An 18,541-nucleotide genomic window follows, 5' to 3' on the forward strand; every position below is an offset into this window, starting at 1 on the left:
GGAGCACACTGTCATCTTCAGTGATTTCAGCACTGCAGCTGGCCGGCCTCAGTCATGGCCACTCCAATTATGGCGAGCACCATCTCCTTGAGTGGGGTCAGGACATGAAGGCACGCCTGTCCCCTTCCAGTTAGCTGCAGCTGCCTACGATTGTGCACCAACTTGCCCTGCAAGAGAGAGGGAAGTGTGTCAGTGAGTGTGGTTCACTGTGTTTGGCTGATGTGGCTGTCATGGTTGAATAGCTGGCAGTGTGTGCAAGCTGTGAGATGTGGGTGTGAGGCTTGCAGCAGTGCCAAGTGTGTGAGGGTGAGGTGAAGCTATGAATGTGAGGTATGAGTTGTGATTGATGGAGATTGTTGGTTGGTGAGTAATGGGGGTGTGGTGAATTGAGCAGTGTGTGAGGCTAGTGGTGCAGTTTGTGGGATATGGCATTTGAAGATGAATTCACTGACCTTGACCACTCGTATGAGGTCATTAAACGTCTTCCTGCACAGCATCCAGGTCCTCGGGGCTACACTGCTTGCATTGACGGCGACGGCCATCTGCTCGCATTCCCTTCTCAGTGTCTGTCTGAAGGGCCTCGTGGCCTCCTATGGATGCAGGGCATCTCTCCTCCTGCACCAGGACTTTGAATGCTGCATTCAAAAATCTGGGAGCCCTCTGTCTGCCATGTTGCACCATCTTCACTCTTCCTGTAGGTCACATACTCCTCTATAATGACTTCCAGTATCTGCTGCAGCCAGAATGTACCTCCGCTTTAAGAGGTGCACGCCACTATCATTATAATTAGCAGGCAGCACCAAGATAGCATGCTACCTGCATTATATTAAGCAGGTGCGGGTTAATTGCGCATCACGATCCTTGTGCCTATTTTCGGGCTGTATCCAGTTTTTAGCCCATGGTGTTTAACGTTTGAAAAGCCCAGTTCTCCCTTAAGCTTGGGGATTGTAGTCATCTGAGGCACTGTTGTGGCTGTTTGTGTGGCCAGGGAAAACCACTGTGTACTGTCGAGAGACCGGGCTGGAACCGCAATAGGCAGCTTGGACATTTGAGTGTTTCCCAGCTGTAAGCAGAATGTAGCGGTAGCAGGATAGCAGTATCGTGGACTTGGAAGCCATTTATAGCCTGAAAGTTAGCATAATTAGTTGATGTGTTGATAGGATGAGATGAAGTAAGGTGGGAGGATTGCTCGTGCGGAGCATAAATTCTGTCATGAACCTGTTGGGCCGAATGGCCTGTTTCCGTGCTGTAAAATTCTGCTGTATGTACAGGAGACAGAATTCTCATGGCTCTTTGTCTCCACCAGCAGGAGCTGGGTGGCACTACAGCTGTTTATAAAGTGCTCAAACAACATGTATAAAGCTCATTGAAGTAATGGTGGCCTGAGTACTTGCATATATATTTTAATACAGTAGAGAAGATTCATCTGAGGAAAATGATGCACAATATCTCGTGTGATAAAATCTACTGTTGTGAAGACTCTGAGCGTGCTTTTTCTACCACTTTCGTGTTTCCTCCCATTATAATGGGATAAACAGAAAAAGCTGACTTGGAACAAATGTGTTTAAAACTTTGCTTGGAATGTGAGCTCGTTACAATGATTTAAAAAAAAAATAGCTTTTGAATAGCCAAGTAAACAATGCTCTAACTACTGTATAAGACTTACTACGTAGCTGTATGCACCACAGTGCCTTGTGTACATTAATGTCTTCTCCATATTGCAGCAATATGGGGGAGATAGGTTTATTAGATTTTTTTTCTTGTCGAGCCTCTTTCCAAACCAGCTAAATTTATCTTTGATTTTTTTGAAGATTTTAAAATTCATTTAAAAAAAAAAAAAAAACTTTTCAGTTTCCAGAAAAGGAAAGGAATCCTCATCAGTGAAACGTCAGTGCTTGTATATGCACAGCTCCTCACTGGTCGGCGATACACATTTGGCCATAATGGTGAAGTTACCTTGGAGAAGGAATGGTCAAAGCAAGTGCTACCATTTGCTCACCATACCACTGTGAAGGTAAGAGTCCGGAAATAAAGAGCACAGTGTTGCTAACCAAGCAATATCATGATTTGTATGTCAGTATATTGTTTTAACGCCCAGTTTTGGTTTTATTGAGTTTTAAAATATCTTTCTAATAATTTTTTCATGCCTGGTTTTTCACAAAAGATTGTAATTTCGATTGTGAAAGTTGTGAAGCATCTGATGGTGATTTAGTTGGACATGTTTTTAAGTTACTTTTTAAAAATCTTTTTCAGAACCTTAAATCATTTGATTCCAGTTTCTCTCAATTCAGTTCGTTGGATGAACTGTTCCCACTCAGAATTAAAGTCTTCATGATGGGGACTCCCTACTATGGCTGCATGGGAGAGGTTTGTTAATTAATTTTGATACAGGAGTTCTAAAATTTATGTGGGTTCTAGGTAGTAAGTGATTGAAATTTTGTCCATGTTTGAGAAGTAAAATTGCCCACCAATTGTTTTGTGAAAGTGCTCTGATCCATGCTTGCTAGTTGTTTTCTTACAGAACATTATTGGTTTCTTCCCTCAATGTCTCAGTGGGCTTACAGAGTGAGTAGCTGAGCCACAAAAACCAGCACAGTCCCGTGTTCAGTCATCGGTCTTTGATCGTGGCTGGAATAATGGCATAGGTGCTACAGAAAACATCTCGAGTTTAGCAAGGGTAGGGGAACATTTGACTGGTGTTCCCGATCACTGTCTTGGAGCTCCATGTGTGTGGACAGTGAGTGGGGAAAGCAGTATGATCAGCTGTGATGTCCCCGATTTACAAATAGCCTGCTGATACTCATTGCAGAACTCGTGCGTTCTTGGGCAATTTATTGAAGTGTATCCTGTACCCATGGGACCATATCTCGGCAATGGGTTCCAACCATAATTAACTACTCTATTGTTAAGCACTTAAGTATTATACTCTGCATTTGTTTTACTTGCTTTTGGGAAAATTGAGGGTTGTTCCCGAGCAAGCAGATAGAAAGACTTTGTAGGACCTTATCACAAACATCTCAAAGCATTTCAAATACAATGAATTACTTTTGAAGTGCAATGACTTGTGTAGACAAATACGACAGTGCTATTTGGCATAGCAAGATCCCACAAAGAACAGTCAGATGAATGCCCAGTTTATCTATTTTTGTTGCTGTTGATTGAAGGAGAACTGTTGTACAGGGTACTGGAAGAACTTCTTGTTGTTCTTCAGATCGTGCTGAGGAATCTTTTAACATTCAGCTGAGCAGGAAGTTGTAGCTCAGTTTATTGTCTCATCTAAAGGATGGCACCTCTGACAGTACAGCACTTCCGCAGTATTACTGTGTGTAAGCAATAGATCTTGAGCTCTACAATCTTTTGACTCTCAGACAAGAATGCTGGCAACAAAGTCAAACTGACATTCTGCTTTGAACATGAGTGAACGTAGTATTCAGTTCCATGTCAGTTTGGCAAAGTGGTGGGACTCTCGCCTGAGTCAAAAGATTGTGGTTCAAGACTCAAATGCATAATCAAGGCTGACACTTCATTGCAGTACTGAGGGACTGCTACATTGTTGGAGATCCTAAGTTTCAAATGAGCCATTAAACTGAGGCCTTGACTGCCTTTTCAGGTGGACATAAAATTTCCATGATACTATTCAAAGGGAGAGCTGGGGAGTTCTCTGGCATCCTGGTCAACATATCCCTCAACCAACACTACCAAAACAGATTTAACTGATCATTTCTTACATTGCTGTTTGTGGGACCTTGCTGTGCGTAAATTGGCTGCTCCGTTTGTCTAATTAACAGTTGACTATACTTCGGGTAGTAATTCATTGGATATAAATCGCTTTTAGTTGTTCTCGGGATGTGAAAATGCAAGTTCTTTTTTCTTCTATGTCAGTCACCAATGATATCCATTTTCCCACATGCGTCTGTTCTTAAGCCAGTTAACTAAAATACATTAGGCCAAAAATGTACTTGTAATATATTCTGTGTTGAAGAAAATTAAAATTACACTTGAGGATGTAGCTTGAGTATCTTAATAGGTTCAAGACTCGTCTGATGTTATCAAAGATGGGAGAATCCGTGTGGTTTTCAATGTTCCCTGTGAGCCACAGCTAGATGGCATTATACAAAACCAGCATGTAAGTATAAATGTTAATTTGCACTGTTAATATTGCACAGAATTCCATCTATTATCACTCTGGCATATATTTTTGCAACCTTCATTTTTGAACAGGAATTTCTACATAACTGTAGCAACCTAATGACACACCAGTTAAAATGTAAGCTTATTCTCCATAATGTGATTTAACTGCTTAATTGATCCCAGTTCTGATTCTCAGTCATCTATTTGTGTTGTCAACTTAAAAGTTGTATAGTTCCAACATAAGCATACACAAATGCCCATGTCTAGTCCACACAGTGAATATCCGATTTCCTCTTGCATATAAGCTAACAACCAATCACCTTTGCCCCCTTCCCAGACCAGAAGACCGCAACGAGATCTCCTATACCCATCTCACCTGAGTCTTCCTCCCTAACTTCCACTGAAGCAACTTCAGAAGGAAGTTAGCACAACTGGATTCTTATCCCTCCTGCCCTCTGGATCCACGATTTTCATTGCAGTTTCTCCCCATTAACGTAGAAGCAAGAAAGTCAATTCCATTAAGTATCTAGTAATGCTGGCCTTGGGCCTACCCTTCAATCATTTCCTTGATTTATCCAACCCATTCCTTCACTTTGAAGAGTGACACCTTATTTCAAAACTATACATAATGGAAAATTATTCTAACTGATTCTATTTTGAGCCAGCAATATTTGTATTGAGCACTTTTTGGATTTTTGTGTGATTGTTTCAGAAATACTCTACAAAATATAACCCTGGATACGTCTTGGCCAGCCGCCTTGGAGTTACTGGGTACCTTGTGTCAAGGTTAACGGGGAGTTTGTTTATTGGGAGAGGATCAAAGAAAAAGTAAGCGTGCCTTTATTGATATTTCCAATGTTACTACTGTTTTGAGTTTTTTCTGTTGCCACAGAGTATTTTTTGACTCAGTTTGAGATGGACATAATATTGATGATGGGGACATTGGCCGTTTCCTCACTGGGAGAGTGGAAAATTGGATAAATAATCACAGGCTGTCGCTGTACACTCAAGAATACCTGATTCAAGAGTTGCATTGCTAGTAGCTCAGCTCTCCACTCTTTGACTGGGGGGCGCGGGTGAAAGAGCTACAAGGTTTTTTTTAAACTAACTTTTTTAAACTGTTGTAACGCAATCATCCTAATTTTTTTTTTAAACTGATTGTGTTGGTGATGATGCTGATCTGAACTTTATTTTGATCATTGGTTGTCTGACTTTAACTTTTGTGTAATATCAAATTTGCAATGTTGAGTTATAGGAACTGTATCACAAAATTGAGGGCAGGCCAATCGATCTTTAAAAGGAAGGCGACAGATAGCATCCTATACACAGTTGACCTATTTTCAATTTCCTGTTGCAGCACATATACAAATACAATATTGGTGTTCAGAATGTTCAGAGACAGAATTGAATAGTATGTTTTATTAGCTCAGGTTTTTTTAATTGCAAGTGACAGAGGATGAGTGAAGGACATTACTGAGAGGAAAACTTGTGCCAACTGTACCAGATTGATGATGGTAATGATTTTGAACTGCTGTAATATGTTCATACAAGAACTGTAATGCAATGGGTAGGGAAGGAGTGAGAATGGAATTTATTACTTGCATTAGTGTATGAAGATCAGTAACGAGGCATCCATATTTTCTGCATTTAAGAAGTGCCATTGCTGTCACCTCAGGCTGATAACTGTGCAGGGCTCGACGGGCCGAATGGCTTACTCCTGTGCTGAAACCATTCTATGATTCTATGTTGGGCATGCCGAGTGAAGGTATCCTGAGTTCAACAAGGATATCCTCAGCATGTTTTATGAAAGAATGATTGGGAGGCAGTTGAAACACCGGATTCTTCACAATTGTGATTTTGAAGAAATTGCATCACATTGATTTTTTATTTTCTATAGCAAGAGTTGCTGTAAAAAAAAAAAAACTCAACTGGATTTATAAATGCGTACTGCTAATTGAATCTTAAGGGAACCTGCAGGTAGGAATTGCAGTATATAAACATTATTTTGGTTTAATAATTCTAAAAACTCCACTTTGCCAGTCCTCTTGGAGAACAGAAAATGAATGTGGGGCTGAATCTGAAGTTTAATAAAAAGAATGAAGAAGTTCCTGGTTACACAAAGAAAGTTGGGAATGAGTGGCTTTATTCCTCTGCCGTTGAACTGATTCTGAGTGAATATCTAGAAAGGTAAATTATTATTTTATTGTGTATATATTTCAACTTTTTAATTATTAATTGTGACATCTAACCTTGTTTATCTGGGGCAAAATGTTTTTTTATAATTGAAGATGGGATTTTGGGTACCTGAGTAGTTCCAGTCCCACATTGTTGGCCTTTCAAGATTGAATCCAAGCCTCAACTTCTAAAATGTGATTGCTGACATGAGGCAGGATTCAATGGCCTAGAAATTGGGTTGGTAGCGCCGGCGCTGAGCGCCTAAAGAGACCTAGAATTGGGGCAAAGCCCTATGTTGGGGCGAGCGCTATGAAGATAGCGCCAACTCAGATACTGACTATACATTTAGCGCCTGCGCTAAGTGTTTGCGCGCGCCCGCGAGCGCAAGCAGCTCATGACGTTATTTCAGTGTGCAACGCCTTTTAGGAGCGCCTGAGCGCATATTGGGTGGCGCCCGGAGCCTTAGCGCCCAGCGCTATTAGTGACAGTTCAAGGGAGGGCTAACAGGCCCTTCTCGGAGTAGGGCGGCGCTATTTAAAGGGGACAGCTCTAGTGCAGAATCTTCTGCCACTTGGCCTGCTCATTGCGATCACTGCTAGAGAGAGTTGGCGAGCTAATGTGGAGCGGAGTTCTGGGAATTTAGTTTTACAGTACTTGGGACCTTCAACCGTGTCCGAACCACTTGCACCACTACACCTAAAAGCCTTTTGACCAACTGGCATCGGAATGGGAGCTTGTTTGGAGGGCGACGGCCTCATCGCCCAACACTGTGAAGGGGCAGAGAGACGGCGGGAGAGGGGGCCAGGATTGGCCAGAATGAGGAGGGGCAATGGAGGTTGCCCAATCCGACGGGATGCTGCGAGGGTCTTTAGGCAGCAGGTGACGAGCCTTGACATGTCGGAGGAGCAGTGTTTGCGAAGGCTCCGAATCTGGAGGGACATTGTTACTGATCTGTGCCACCTGCTTGGTCAGCATCTGCAGCCGCGTGAACGCTGCCGAACCTCTCTGTCCGTTATGGCTAAACTGACTGATGCCCTCCATTTTTATGGCAACGGATCCTTTCAGTCAGCCATTGGGGACAATGCGACTGTCGCTCAGGCTGCAGTCCGCTGTTGCATCCGGCAAGTGACAGATGCCCTTTATAGGCGCACGCGTCAATTCATTACCTTCCCTCGGACCCTGCACAAGCAGGAGGAGTATGAGGAGTAAGATGGAAGGACTGCTGAAAGTGGAAGGTCCATTCGTCAGAGGCTCCTCTGGACTCGTGTCGAGACCCCTGTGGCGGAATGATGAGAGTCTTACCTCATGCGCACTTTGGATGTTTTAGGGCCTCTGAATGCCAGCATCACTGAAAGTAGTCACATGCACCATGCAACATTGAAACTTCTGTTTATTGACACAGAAGTCTTTCATTACAGCTAAACAACGTAATGTGAGCACAAACCATAACTTTCAAAATAACTGTTAACTGTTCGGCCAAGCCGCAAAACTCAACAACCCTCAGCAAATATAACAGCAGGTGAGGGTGTCCTTGAATTTGGACAAACAAACGTCTCAGCACCTCCCTATACAACTGACCCCTTCAGGGAGAACGACTTCTCTTCTGCGCCCGGCCCCTTCCCTCCCTGCTGCTCCTACGTAATTGGACCCCAGTGGCGGGCTCAAGGCTGGGGGACGCCTCCTGACTGTCTGGAAGCGCGGAAGCCCCTGAGGGACGGCCTGGCCGACCTCTGGGCTTGGAGGGTGCGGACGCAGGATGCTTGCTGTGACCATGGCTGGGAGCAGTGTGGCCTGCAGGTGGTGCCAGCTGCAATGCAGGCGTCCCAGCGCTGGCATGTGCAATGCTCTCCTGCCGAGAGAGGACACCTGCACCATGGTCGGACGATACACTGGCTATCTGAGGGGAGCGACTCGGCTCATCCGCCACAATCGCATGCTCCACTGATTCCTGGCCTTGTACGGGAGTGGAAGGGCCCGGGGTGATCCTATCTGATGCAGAGAGGGTGGTTGCAGTGAGAGATCGCGTTGCGTCAATCTGGCTGTGGAGGAGCCCAGCAAGTGACTGCGTGGCAACAGTGAGGACCTGTGTGCCAGGTGCCAGTGCTTCGGAGAAGGCCTGGACAGTTCTTCCCATGGCTTCGGACAAGGCAGGTGCCGACCGCTCCACTGCCTCGGACCCCTGCACAGACCTTTCCAGGGATTGTCCGAAGCCCTGAACAGTCCTTTCCATTGCCGACTCAAAGCCGTGGACAGTCCTCTCCATTGTTGGGCTAAAGCCCTGGATAGTCCTGTCCATTGTGGCCCCGAAGCCCTGGATAGACCTGTCCATAGTTTCCCCGAACACCTGGAGAGTCCTCTCCATTGTGGCCCCAAAGCCCTGCAGAGTCCTCTCCATTGTTGCCCCGAAGTCCAACATACTCCTAGCCAATGAATCTATTGACTCAGGCATCTTCTCCACTACAGCCATCAGCTCCGTGTGTCTGACCTGGGCCTGTTTGCTCATCTCCGCCAGGCGACGGACCTCATCCGCACTCTGTGCAGCAGTCATGACGACCTGCCTTGCCCTGCGGGGAGACGGTGGGCGAACTTGCCTATCCCCCGTGCGCTGCTGCATGCCGCTTGGTCCGGCAACTGGTTCATCCTCAGAGCCACCCCCCCTCCCCTCCAGGGGACTACTATCCCCAGTCTGCAGATGTCTCAGCTCCCCGGATTCTGCAGCGGCTGGTCCGGATTCCTCCTGGTCCTCGCCTCTGGTGGCACTGGCACTGGCAGCTTCAGCGCGTTGAGCCCGAGTTGGTGCTGCTTCATCTAAAAGTGGGAGGTGGAAGAGTGGCTTTAGCAAAAGGACAGCTTTGCTGAAAGGCATGCCAGATTGCGGCAAGGCTCTGACATGGCTGCACACTGAGGATGCATGCTGGCGGGGGGAGCAAGTGGAAGGCAGCAGGTGAAAAAGCTGAGAGTCTTACCCTCGCTGTCGGTAATGGGGTCGGCAGATGCAGTGGTCACAGGACCAGACAGACGTCCTCCAAGTATCTGGTGCACTCTCTCCTCCAGATCCGTGAGAGTGACCACTTGTGCAGGTCCGCCACCGGTTCGACGCTGCTCCTTTCGAATCATCGCCAGCTTGGCCTGCAGGGGAAAGAAGGGGAGGTTCTGTTAGATCAGGCCTTGAGACCTCATCGCGTGCCCCCCATGGTGCAAGAGCCCTTACATCAGGCCTTGAGACATCAGTCCATGTGTGTGCCCAGAAAGGGCCATGGGTGCTACTGACAGATGGCCATTGGCGCATCATTGCAGCAGGGTGCCTGAAGTCAGCTGCAGATGGAGGGAAGCACAAGTTTGGTAAAGCATCACTTACCCTAACAATCCGTGTGAGGTCGTTGAATTTCTTCCTGCACTGAACAGGGGTCCTGGTCACCATGCTGCTGGAGTTGACCCTCACAGCAACCTCCCTCCAAGAGCGTCGATAAGCCTTCTGATTCGGCCTCTTGCCATTATCCGGATACAGGACCTCTCGACGGTGTTCAACTGCAGCCACCAAGTGGTCCAGAGCCTCAGTGCTGAAGCGCTCTGCTCTCTGCCTAACCTTCTCCATGATGAACAAGTTTGTACCGCCAGACAAGGGCGAGCGCCAAATCTGAGGCCTACAGGGCGTTGGGTGTTGAAGCTCAGGCTGACTGACCCACCCCTTTAAGAGCCGGCCGGCGCCTGGAGGTCTCGTGCTTTCCCGTAATTGAGTTCACCTGCGCTGCGCCCATCCGCGGCGATATTGAGTAGCGCCTGACCTTTTGCGCCTTAAGAGCACCGTGCAACGGCTGAATTAGCGCCTCAATCCCCTTTGGGGGCGATGCAACCCAATATCGCGCCAGGCGGCGATAAGTTTCGTCTGGCTATAAACTTTGCGCATCGCCAGTTCTAACGCCTCAAGCGGGGCTATACCCAATTTCTAGGCCCAAAGTTCTTAAGTACTCTACTCAATGGAGTGTTTGGTCCATAGTAATGCGCCTGTATATGTCCCTGACTGATTTTCATGTTGGGAGCACCAATATAACAAGTCATCTTCTCAGGAGTATGGAATGCCACTACAACTGGCTAATATTATGCTGAAACCTCTAATGCTCAAACAAATTTCTAATTAACACTGGATGTAAAAGATCCCATGGCACCATTTGAAGAAGATCAGGTGACTTCCTGGTGTCCTGGCCAATATTTTTCCCTCAACCAACACCACTAAAACAGATTATCTGGTCATTATCTCATTGCTGTTTGTGGGACCTTGCTGTGTGCTTATTGGCTGCGTGTTTCCTACATTACAGCAGTGACTCCACTTCAAAAGTACTTTTCCTTTGTTTTTATGAATACCCAGTGATCTTTGGCTGAAATTGGAAAGGCACATTTGGAATTTTGGACATTCGTGTGTCCTATCATTCCAACACAAGTATCCACCAGATGGCCAAATTTTAGGCAGTTCTCTTTATGATAACTGGGACATTAGACTGATGATTAACATTAAAAGAACGAAGGGGGAAATTAGAAGATTTTTTTTCACTGAGTTATTAACTCAGATGTTTCTGTGCTGTAAATACTATGGGGGAAAATTCAGTTGCTTTGCGCTTCCCGTTAGCGCCCTAATGGGGCGCAAAGCAACTAGCGCCCGGGAGCGGCGATGTTTGCGCCACTTGCGAAATTGACCAGACATTTTGCAGCGGCGCTAAACACTACCGCCACGATCTCCTGCGCCCGCAGATCGTGACGTCAGTTGAGCGTGCAATGCCCTGGTAGCGCCTCGGACCGGATATTGTGTGGTGCCCCCTGCCTTACTGCCTGCCGCTAGCAACGACAGGTTGAGGGGAACGTTTTGCAGTCGGGAAGGGACTGGGGGAGCGCTATTAAAAGGCGACCGCTTCCTGACTATTTTTGTCACCGACATTTTTGCACCACGCATTCTGAGAGAGACGGACTGACTTCTGGAGCGATTTAACGCTTTGTGAAGGAGTTTTGGGTACTGAGCTGCACTTTACAGGTTCATTTTGATTTGTCGTTCCTTGCATCGATTTAGAAGAGACTGTGGGGGCTGCACTCTGAGCTCTTTCCCTGGGCCTCTCCATTGTTCTTTCCAGCAGAATTGATGTACAGGTCTCTTCAGGCTGAGATTCAAGGCTGCAATGAGCAGGGTGTGGATGGAGAGCAAGATCGACCCTCCCCTTTAAGAACTGGCCGGCGCCAGTGTGTCCGTGTTCCATTGCTGACTGACATCACATGAGCTTCGCCAGCGCTCTGAGGTAGCGCCTCTCTCCTCGGCGTTAGCGCCTTGAGAGGTGTGTAGCACCTGATTTAGCGCTCCAATCACCTGCAGGGGCGGTAGAAGCCAAGTTTGCCGTAAGAGGCGATAATTAGCAGCAGGCGCTATACTTTGCGCCAGGACGATAATTGCGCCCCAAACGGAGTGATACCGAATTTCTCCCCCTATGTAATTAGAATGCTTTACTACAAGTGGCTATTGAGGCACAGATGATGATGTGATGTGATTTAAAATTGAATTGGATAAGTATTTGAAAAGGAAGTATATAAAAGTAGATAGCTCCAGTTGAACAGCTAAGACCAAAAAATCCATAATGATCTGAATTTCAGCAGCCTCCTGTGCTACTTTCTGTGATTCTATGGTTTCTTCCCTCGGACTTTTTCTGGTTGTTAAAACCAGCTGTATATTGAATACATTTTAATTGTAATAGCAAAGAGTATTATTTAAACCAGATGTAAACTGTGTTGTTTTGCTTTTTAGATTCCCAGAATTAATAAGCTACATTGCTAAAAACAGCCAAGAGGATCTTTACTACGAGGACAACATTTGGTCTGGAGAGGATGCAAATGGGTGAGATTATTTTACTTTGAGCTGTATAAATATATATTGAATATTGCTTTAGCTGTAAATAAACAATGCGGTTTTTGATACTTTTCACATTAATCTTTAAGGTGCTTTAAACAAGATCTTTGGGGCAGATTTAATTAAGGGTTTAATTATCTTGATCACTGAAATTTCCCAATATCCTCACTTCATGAAAGTGCTGATTCATGCTAAGGCATACCAAAAATGGTGGGGAACCAAGGGTCTAATGAGGGTGAGGAACTTAACATTAATATAAGTAAAGAAAAAGTACTAGAGAAACTAATGGAACTAAAAGCTGACAAATCCCATGGACTGACGGCCTACATCCTAGGGTTCTAAAAGAGGTGGCTGCAGAGATAGTGGATGCATTGGTTTTGATCTTCCAAAATTCCCTAGATTCTAGAACGGTCCCAGCGGATTGGAAGGTCGCAAATGTAACACCGCTATTCAAGAAAGGAGGGAGAGAAAAAAAGGGGAACTGCAGGCCAGTTAGCCAGACATCAGTCGTCGGGGAAAATGCTGGAATTCATCGTTAAGGAAGTGGTATCCGGGCACTTAGAAAATCATAACGTGATTAGGCAGAGTCAACATGGTTTTATGAAAGGGAAATCGTGTTTGACATTTATTAAAGTTTTTTGAGGATGTAACTAGCAGGGTTAATAAAGGGGAACCAGTGGATGTAGTATATTTGGATTTCCAAAAGGCGTTTGATAAGGTGCCACATAAAAGATTATTACACAAGATTACTATATATGGGTAATATAGTAGCATGGATAGAGGATTGGTTAACAGACGGAAAACAGAGTAGGGATAAACGGATCATTTTCAGGTTGGCAGGCTGTAACTAGTGGGGGTGCTGCAAGAATCGGTGTTGGGGCCTCAGCTATTTACAATCTATTGTAGGAGTCTCTGCACTCCTAGCAAAGAATCTATAAACTCACTAGTAGTTAACAAACTGAGTTTAATGTACTAAAACTTTACAAAACAAGAAAATGCAGGAGAAGCTCTAAACAGGTCTATTCACTATCACTCCACACGCGGACTAGCTGGAAACGCCCTCTACCTCTGACGTCATCACGTTTCCCGCCGTTGGGACATCACATGACCCACGTGATGACATCATCGCGTCAGATCGCGATTTTGTCGATCTAGCTCTGTTTAACCAGAGCCAACATTAAAAGGTAATAAACATGATTAAAGGCAATTGTACAAGTCACTGAGAGTCTCTTAGTGGCTTTGCCACACCATATTAATGACCTAGATGAAGGGGCCGAGTGTAATGTATCCCAAGTTTGCTGATGATACAGAGCTAGGTGGGACAGTAAGCTGTGAGGAGAACAGAGTCTGCAAAGGGATATAGATAGACTAAATGAGTGGGCAGTAAGGTGGCAGATGGAGTATAATGTAGGGAAATGTGAGGTTATTCACTTTGGTAGGAAGAATAGAAAAACAGAATATTTTTTAAATGGTGAGAAACTTACAAATGTTGGTGTTCAGAGAGATTTGTGTGTCCTCGTGCAAGAAACACAGAAAGCTAGCACACAGGTACAGCAAGCAATAAGGAAGGCAAATGGCATGTTGGACTTTATTGCAAGGGGGTTGGAGTATAAGTGTAAGGAGATCTTGCTACAATTGTACAGGGCCTTGGTGAGACCACACCTGTGCACAGTTTTGGTCTCCTTATCTAAGGAAGGATATACTTGCCTTGGAGGCGGTGCAATGAAGGTTCACTAGATTGATTCCTGGGATGAGAGGGCTGTCCTATGATGAGAGATTGTGTAGAATGGGCCTATACTCTCTGGAGTTTAGAAGAATAAGAGATGATCTCATTGAAACATACAAGATTCTGAAGGGGATTGACAGGGTAGATGCTGAGAGGTTGTTTCCTCCTGACTGGAGTGTCTAGAACTAGGGGGCATAGTCTCAGGATAAGGGGTAGGCCATTTAAGACCGAGATGAGGAGGAATTTCTTCACTCGGAGGGTTGGGAATCTTTGGAATTCTCTGCCCCAGAGGGCTGTGAATGCTGAGTCTTTGAGTATATTCAAGGTTGAGATAGATACAATTTTGGACTCTCGGGGAATCAAGGGATATGGAGATTGGGCGGGAAAGCAGAGTTGAGGTCGATGATCAGCCATGATATTGAATGGCGGAGCAGGCTCGAGGGGCCGTATGGCCTACTCCTATTTCTTATGTATGGTCCCATAGGAACAAGAGTAGGCCATTTAGCTCCTCGAGCCAGTTCCATCATCCAATGAGATCATGGCTGATCTGTGACCTAACGCCTTTGTCCCATATCCCTTAATACCTTTAGTTAACAAAAACCCATCAATCTCCAATTTAAATCAGCAATTCACCTAGCATCAACTGCTGCTTGCAGAAGAGAGTTCCAAACTTCTACCACCCTTTGCATTTAGAATTGTTTGCTAACTTCACTCCTGAACGTTCCACAGGAATGTTGGTATCCCCTCAATACTTCATCTAAGTGTCCGTTCTTCATGTGAGGTTTAGTAATGCACTGAGTAATACTTTTATGCTGTGCATAAAGCTAAATATGCAACTTCCAAATTTAAATACAATTTTTTTTTTTTTTTTATATAAACAGTCCTGAAAAGGTCCAAGAAATTGGAGCCTGGTTGAAGATGCATCCTGTCAGTAGTTTGCCGAGAGCATCATGTGACTTGAACCTACTGGATACCGCAATTGTTGAAAAGATTGAAGAGGAGGTAGAAAGCTGCAAGGTATTTCCTTTTTCTATTGCAAAACATAAATAGATCAATAATCTCTGATTTGTTTTTATGCCCTTAATCCTTTCTTCCTTTTTGTTCTGTTAAAAAAAAAAATGTTTCCTCTTGCTGAGTCTGTTGACTCGTATTGGTGTATGATTCAATGAGTGTCAGCTACCCACCTCTATATCTCAAGTAGCTTCTCTTCATGTATGAATGTTGACAGGTTGCTGAGCCTGATCCTGTTCTCATCTGGTCTCTGCACGTTCATGCATTCCACAGGGTCACTGGATAGTGATCAAGAACAAGAAGCCTCTTTGATTTCCATTTTTTCCCTGCCAATTGTCACAACCCGTTTGTTTACCCCAGTTAAATAAGCACAAGGTGGGAATTGAACCTAAAGCTGCCTGATCTGTGTGGCTACATTATACACCGTCTTTACAAACAAGCATTGGGAGAATCCAATCAGAATTTCTGCAGGTCTTTTCCTGTTTCCCCCACCCAACCCACCCCCTGCAAGAAAAGATCCCTCTACTCACAAACCAATGCCTGATCAAGAAGAGACAGCCTGTGCTGCTGTCAAACCAACTGCTAAGAGGTGCACCTAATAATTTAAAATAAATGTTCCTTTCCCCCTCGCTCTCAGATGACATGGCTAAATTCAGCTACTCAATTACGACTAATTGCCTGGGGAGAACCTTCCCACTCTCTCCTTCCCCAAGGCACACCATTTTATATAGTGCCTTAGCTCACTACTGCACTTCCCTATCTGTTATATGTAATTCTTGTCCATAATCCTATTATTAAAATGAATATGCAATAACCTATTCCTTTTAACAAAAACAATAATCCACAATTTCTTTTTAAATGTTGGATTTTATGGAATATGAGTACTTTTTGGGGGAAAAAATCAAGTGGTACTAGTACTGTTTTTTACTAGTACTGTATTTTAAATGGAACAGTTTTGCCCATCTGGCGAAGGTTTTAAGTTTAATGTCACTTTCATCATTATTCATCTTAGCAAAGAAGAAGTAACAAGAAAGTAAGAGTGACTGTGAAACCACATCTGTTATACAGGGTAAGTTGAATTATTCTGTTTAATCAAAATATACTGTAAGTCTGAAAAGACTGAAAGATGATGTTCTAGGAGTGTTTTTGCATCTGACATGACTTTTAGCCTTCTGCAAACTTAATATCTCCGTGTCCGTAAATAGTCGTACAGGAAACTTTCGATTAACCGGCCCCTAAATAACCGGAACGCTCTATCCACCGGCAAAATTCAGGAGTCGGTTCAGGTAACTTTTATTACTTTTATTACTTTTTTTTACTCCATTTGTTGCTGTGCAAGGGTGTAGCTGAAGCTGTTGCTAAGCTACAGAGACGCTTGCAACTTGTGCTGATTGTTTTGAAGCTGTAAGCAACAGGGTTTGTTGCTTTATACGGAGCTCTGAGCGCCGTATCTTTTACTATAGCGTTCGGTTATCCGGAATTGTTGATGAACCGGCAACACGTTGGTTCCGTCCGTGCCGGATACCAGAAAGTTTCCTGTACCACTGAACAGTGAAGGGTCTTCAAACCAAAATCCAGACTTTACTGCCAATTGTTTACTTTCCTCACTGGGGGAGAGATTTATTTTGTCTGCTATTATTAATAAAGTAACAAGTGTGAAGATCACATGAATGTTTGTTTGTACTATAAGTACTGAACAAAGAAAATCCTCCCCTCACTGAGTAAAATTTTGCTAAGCATCCGAAAGATGGGATATCTATCTGAAGCAAGGGGGAAAAACAGGCAAGACTAATTCTACCAGTTGTTGACGTATCATTAATGACTGTGGAGAAGTATTTGTTCAACATGGCTGGAAAAGTTCCCAATGTTATCCTACAGCTCAACCTCACAGGTAGGTACACAGTTGTGTTTCCTTTGTTTAATTTCCTGTTTTGTTGTTTGCACTGCATACCAGCCTAAGTGGACAGTGTGTGGCCAAGTGTCCTCAAGAGCACCAAAAAGACAGTGTGATGACTTCTGGGCTGAACTGATATGTGCAGAAAGGATATTAGCAGTGATGCTGTTTAAAAGTTTTAGACATCTCTCCAAATGCAAGTTCAACACATGTTGCACTGTATGAGTGAGATAATATATGGCCACTGTAAAACTAGTGACAAAACAAAATTGGCACTTTGAGCTAAAAGCAGAATACTCCAGATGAAATAAAAGAATAAATGTTGGAAACACTCGATCAGGCAGCATCTGTGGAAAGAAACACTTGAGCTTAATTGACTTTATTGATATGGTTTGCAAAAACTTCAATCTCCATTCATAAGGAGGTTAGTGGGGCAATGATGGAACTACATTGCTTACTAATATTTCATTGAGAATTCATGCAGTGTCTTGCTCCAGATCTATTGGTGCATATGGCCCAACAAGCTCTGCTATGGATTGCTGAGATGGAGATCTCTGGTCAGAATTCCCCACATAGTGACCATCTAATCTCAATTGTGCTAACATGGGAAGCTACTGAGTGAAGGCAGGGAAACAAATTAGATGATCAGTCCCCAGGGGTTATTTGCATGCACCTCCTCATGACTGGCTATATTGGAGCATTGGTGGAGGCCTGTGATTGGGTCTTCAGCCCATCCTCTCGGATGGAGCGGCCACATAGAGGAAACTTTTTTTAATCCGGGACCGACGTGGTGCCGGTTCATCAAAAATTCCGGATAACCGAAAGCTATAGTAAAAGATACGGAGAGCTGACAGCTCCATATAAAGCAACAAACCCTGTTGCTTAGCAACAAGTGCAGAACAATGGCCACAAGTTCCAAGCGTCTCTGTAGCTTAGCAACAGCTGCAACCACACCCTTGCACAGCAACAGATTGAGGAAGGCAAGTACAATATGAAGTAAAACTTATCTGAACCTACTCCTGAATTTTGCCGGTTAACCGAGATTTCCGGTTATTTAGGTGCCGGTAAATCGAAAGTTTCCTGTAACAAGATGCAGAAATCAGGAGAACAATTCTTCATCTGCTGTTCCCCCTTTATCTTCATCTTTGCCCCCCCCTTTTTAAGTCTGTTTTCCTCCTTGCTCAAATTGCATCTGATGCCTGCCAGCGAGCTTTGGATAAATTTAGGGATTCAGTGCTGTTTCCTCTAATTCTGAGGTAAGCAAGAGTGTTTAGAGGTGGGTCTCCAATATCCATAATGCCTCCAAATGAAAGGGCTGTGCAACTCTTAACTGGGTTACGACTGTCTGGTTTTCTGTTACTGGAGAGTAAGAGAATTGAAGAGAACAGCACTGAATCTCAGCACCACCAACAGGCCTATTGCAAGTGACAGGGAAGTAGGAAGAGACTCGCAAGACTATTGCAAGTACACTTGGGTTAGAAGGAACAATATTGCACCTGGAATAGATTCAGATCATGGTGGATGGCTTAAAATCTAGATGATGACCAAAACAGGAGTTTGCAAAAGCTTTGAAATAGAACTAAAAAGTTGGAGTCTTATAGAACTTTTGGAGGTCTGGAGCTTTGCTGCATTCCTAAATAAAATGTGCTGAAACTGCTTTTCCTTTTTATAAATTAAATTACATTTTAAACGCCTGAGTATTTTCAAGGTTTTTTTTTCT

General features: G+C 44.3%; 1 protein-coding gene across 1 annotated transcript in view; it reads left to right on the forward strand.

The window, feature by feature from the left end:
• xrn1 (5'-3' exoribonuclease 1) overlaps positions 1–18,541 on the forward strand; it is a 144,801-nt gene that overhangs the window by 81,323 nt on the left and 44,937 nt on the right. The window contains exons 19-26 of the mRNA XM_085989602.1: positions 1,852–2,014; positions 2,254–2,367; positions 4,028–4,126; positions 4,844–4,959; positions 6,172–6,318; positions 12,089–12,178; positions 14,798–14,933; positions 15,940–15,996. Coding sequence (XP_085845728.1) covers positions 1,852–2,014; positions 2,254–2,367; positions 4,028–4,126; positions 4,844–4,959; positions 6,172–6,318; positions 12,089–12,178; positions 14,798–14,933; positions 15,940–15,996 — 922 coding nt within the window. The remainder of the gene's footprint in view (positions 1–1,851; positions 2,015–2,253; positions 2,368–4,027; positions 4,127–4,843; positions 4,960–6,171; positions 6,319–12,088; positions 12,179–14,797; positions 14,934–15,939; positions 15,997–18,541) is intronic.

Source organism: Somniosus microcephalus, chromosome 6 (genome assembly GCF_052327205.1).
Source record: "Somniosus microcephalus isolate GS21.2 chromosome 6, FLI_Smic_1.0, whole genome shotgun sequence".
Lineage (NCBI taxonomy): Eukaryota > Metazoa > Chordata > Chondrichthyes > Squaliformes > Somniosidae > Somniosus > Somniosus microcephalus.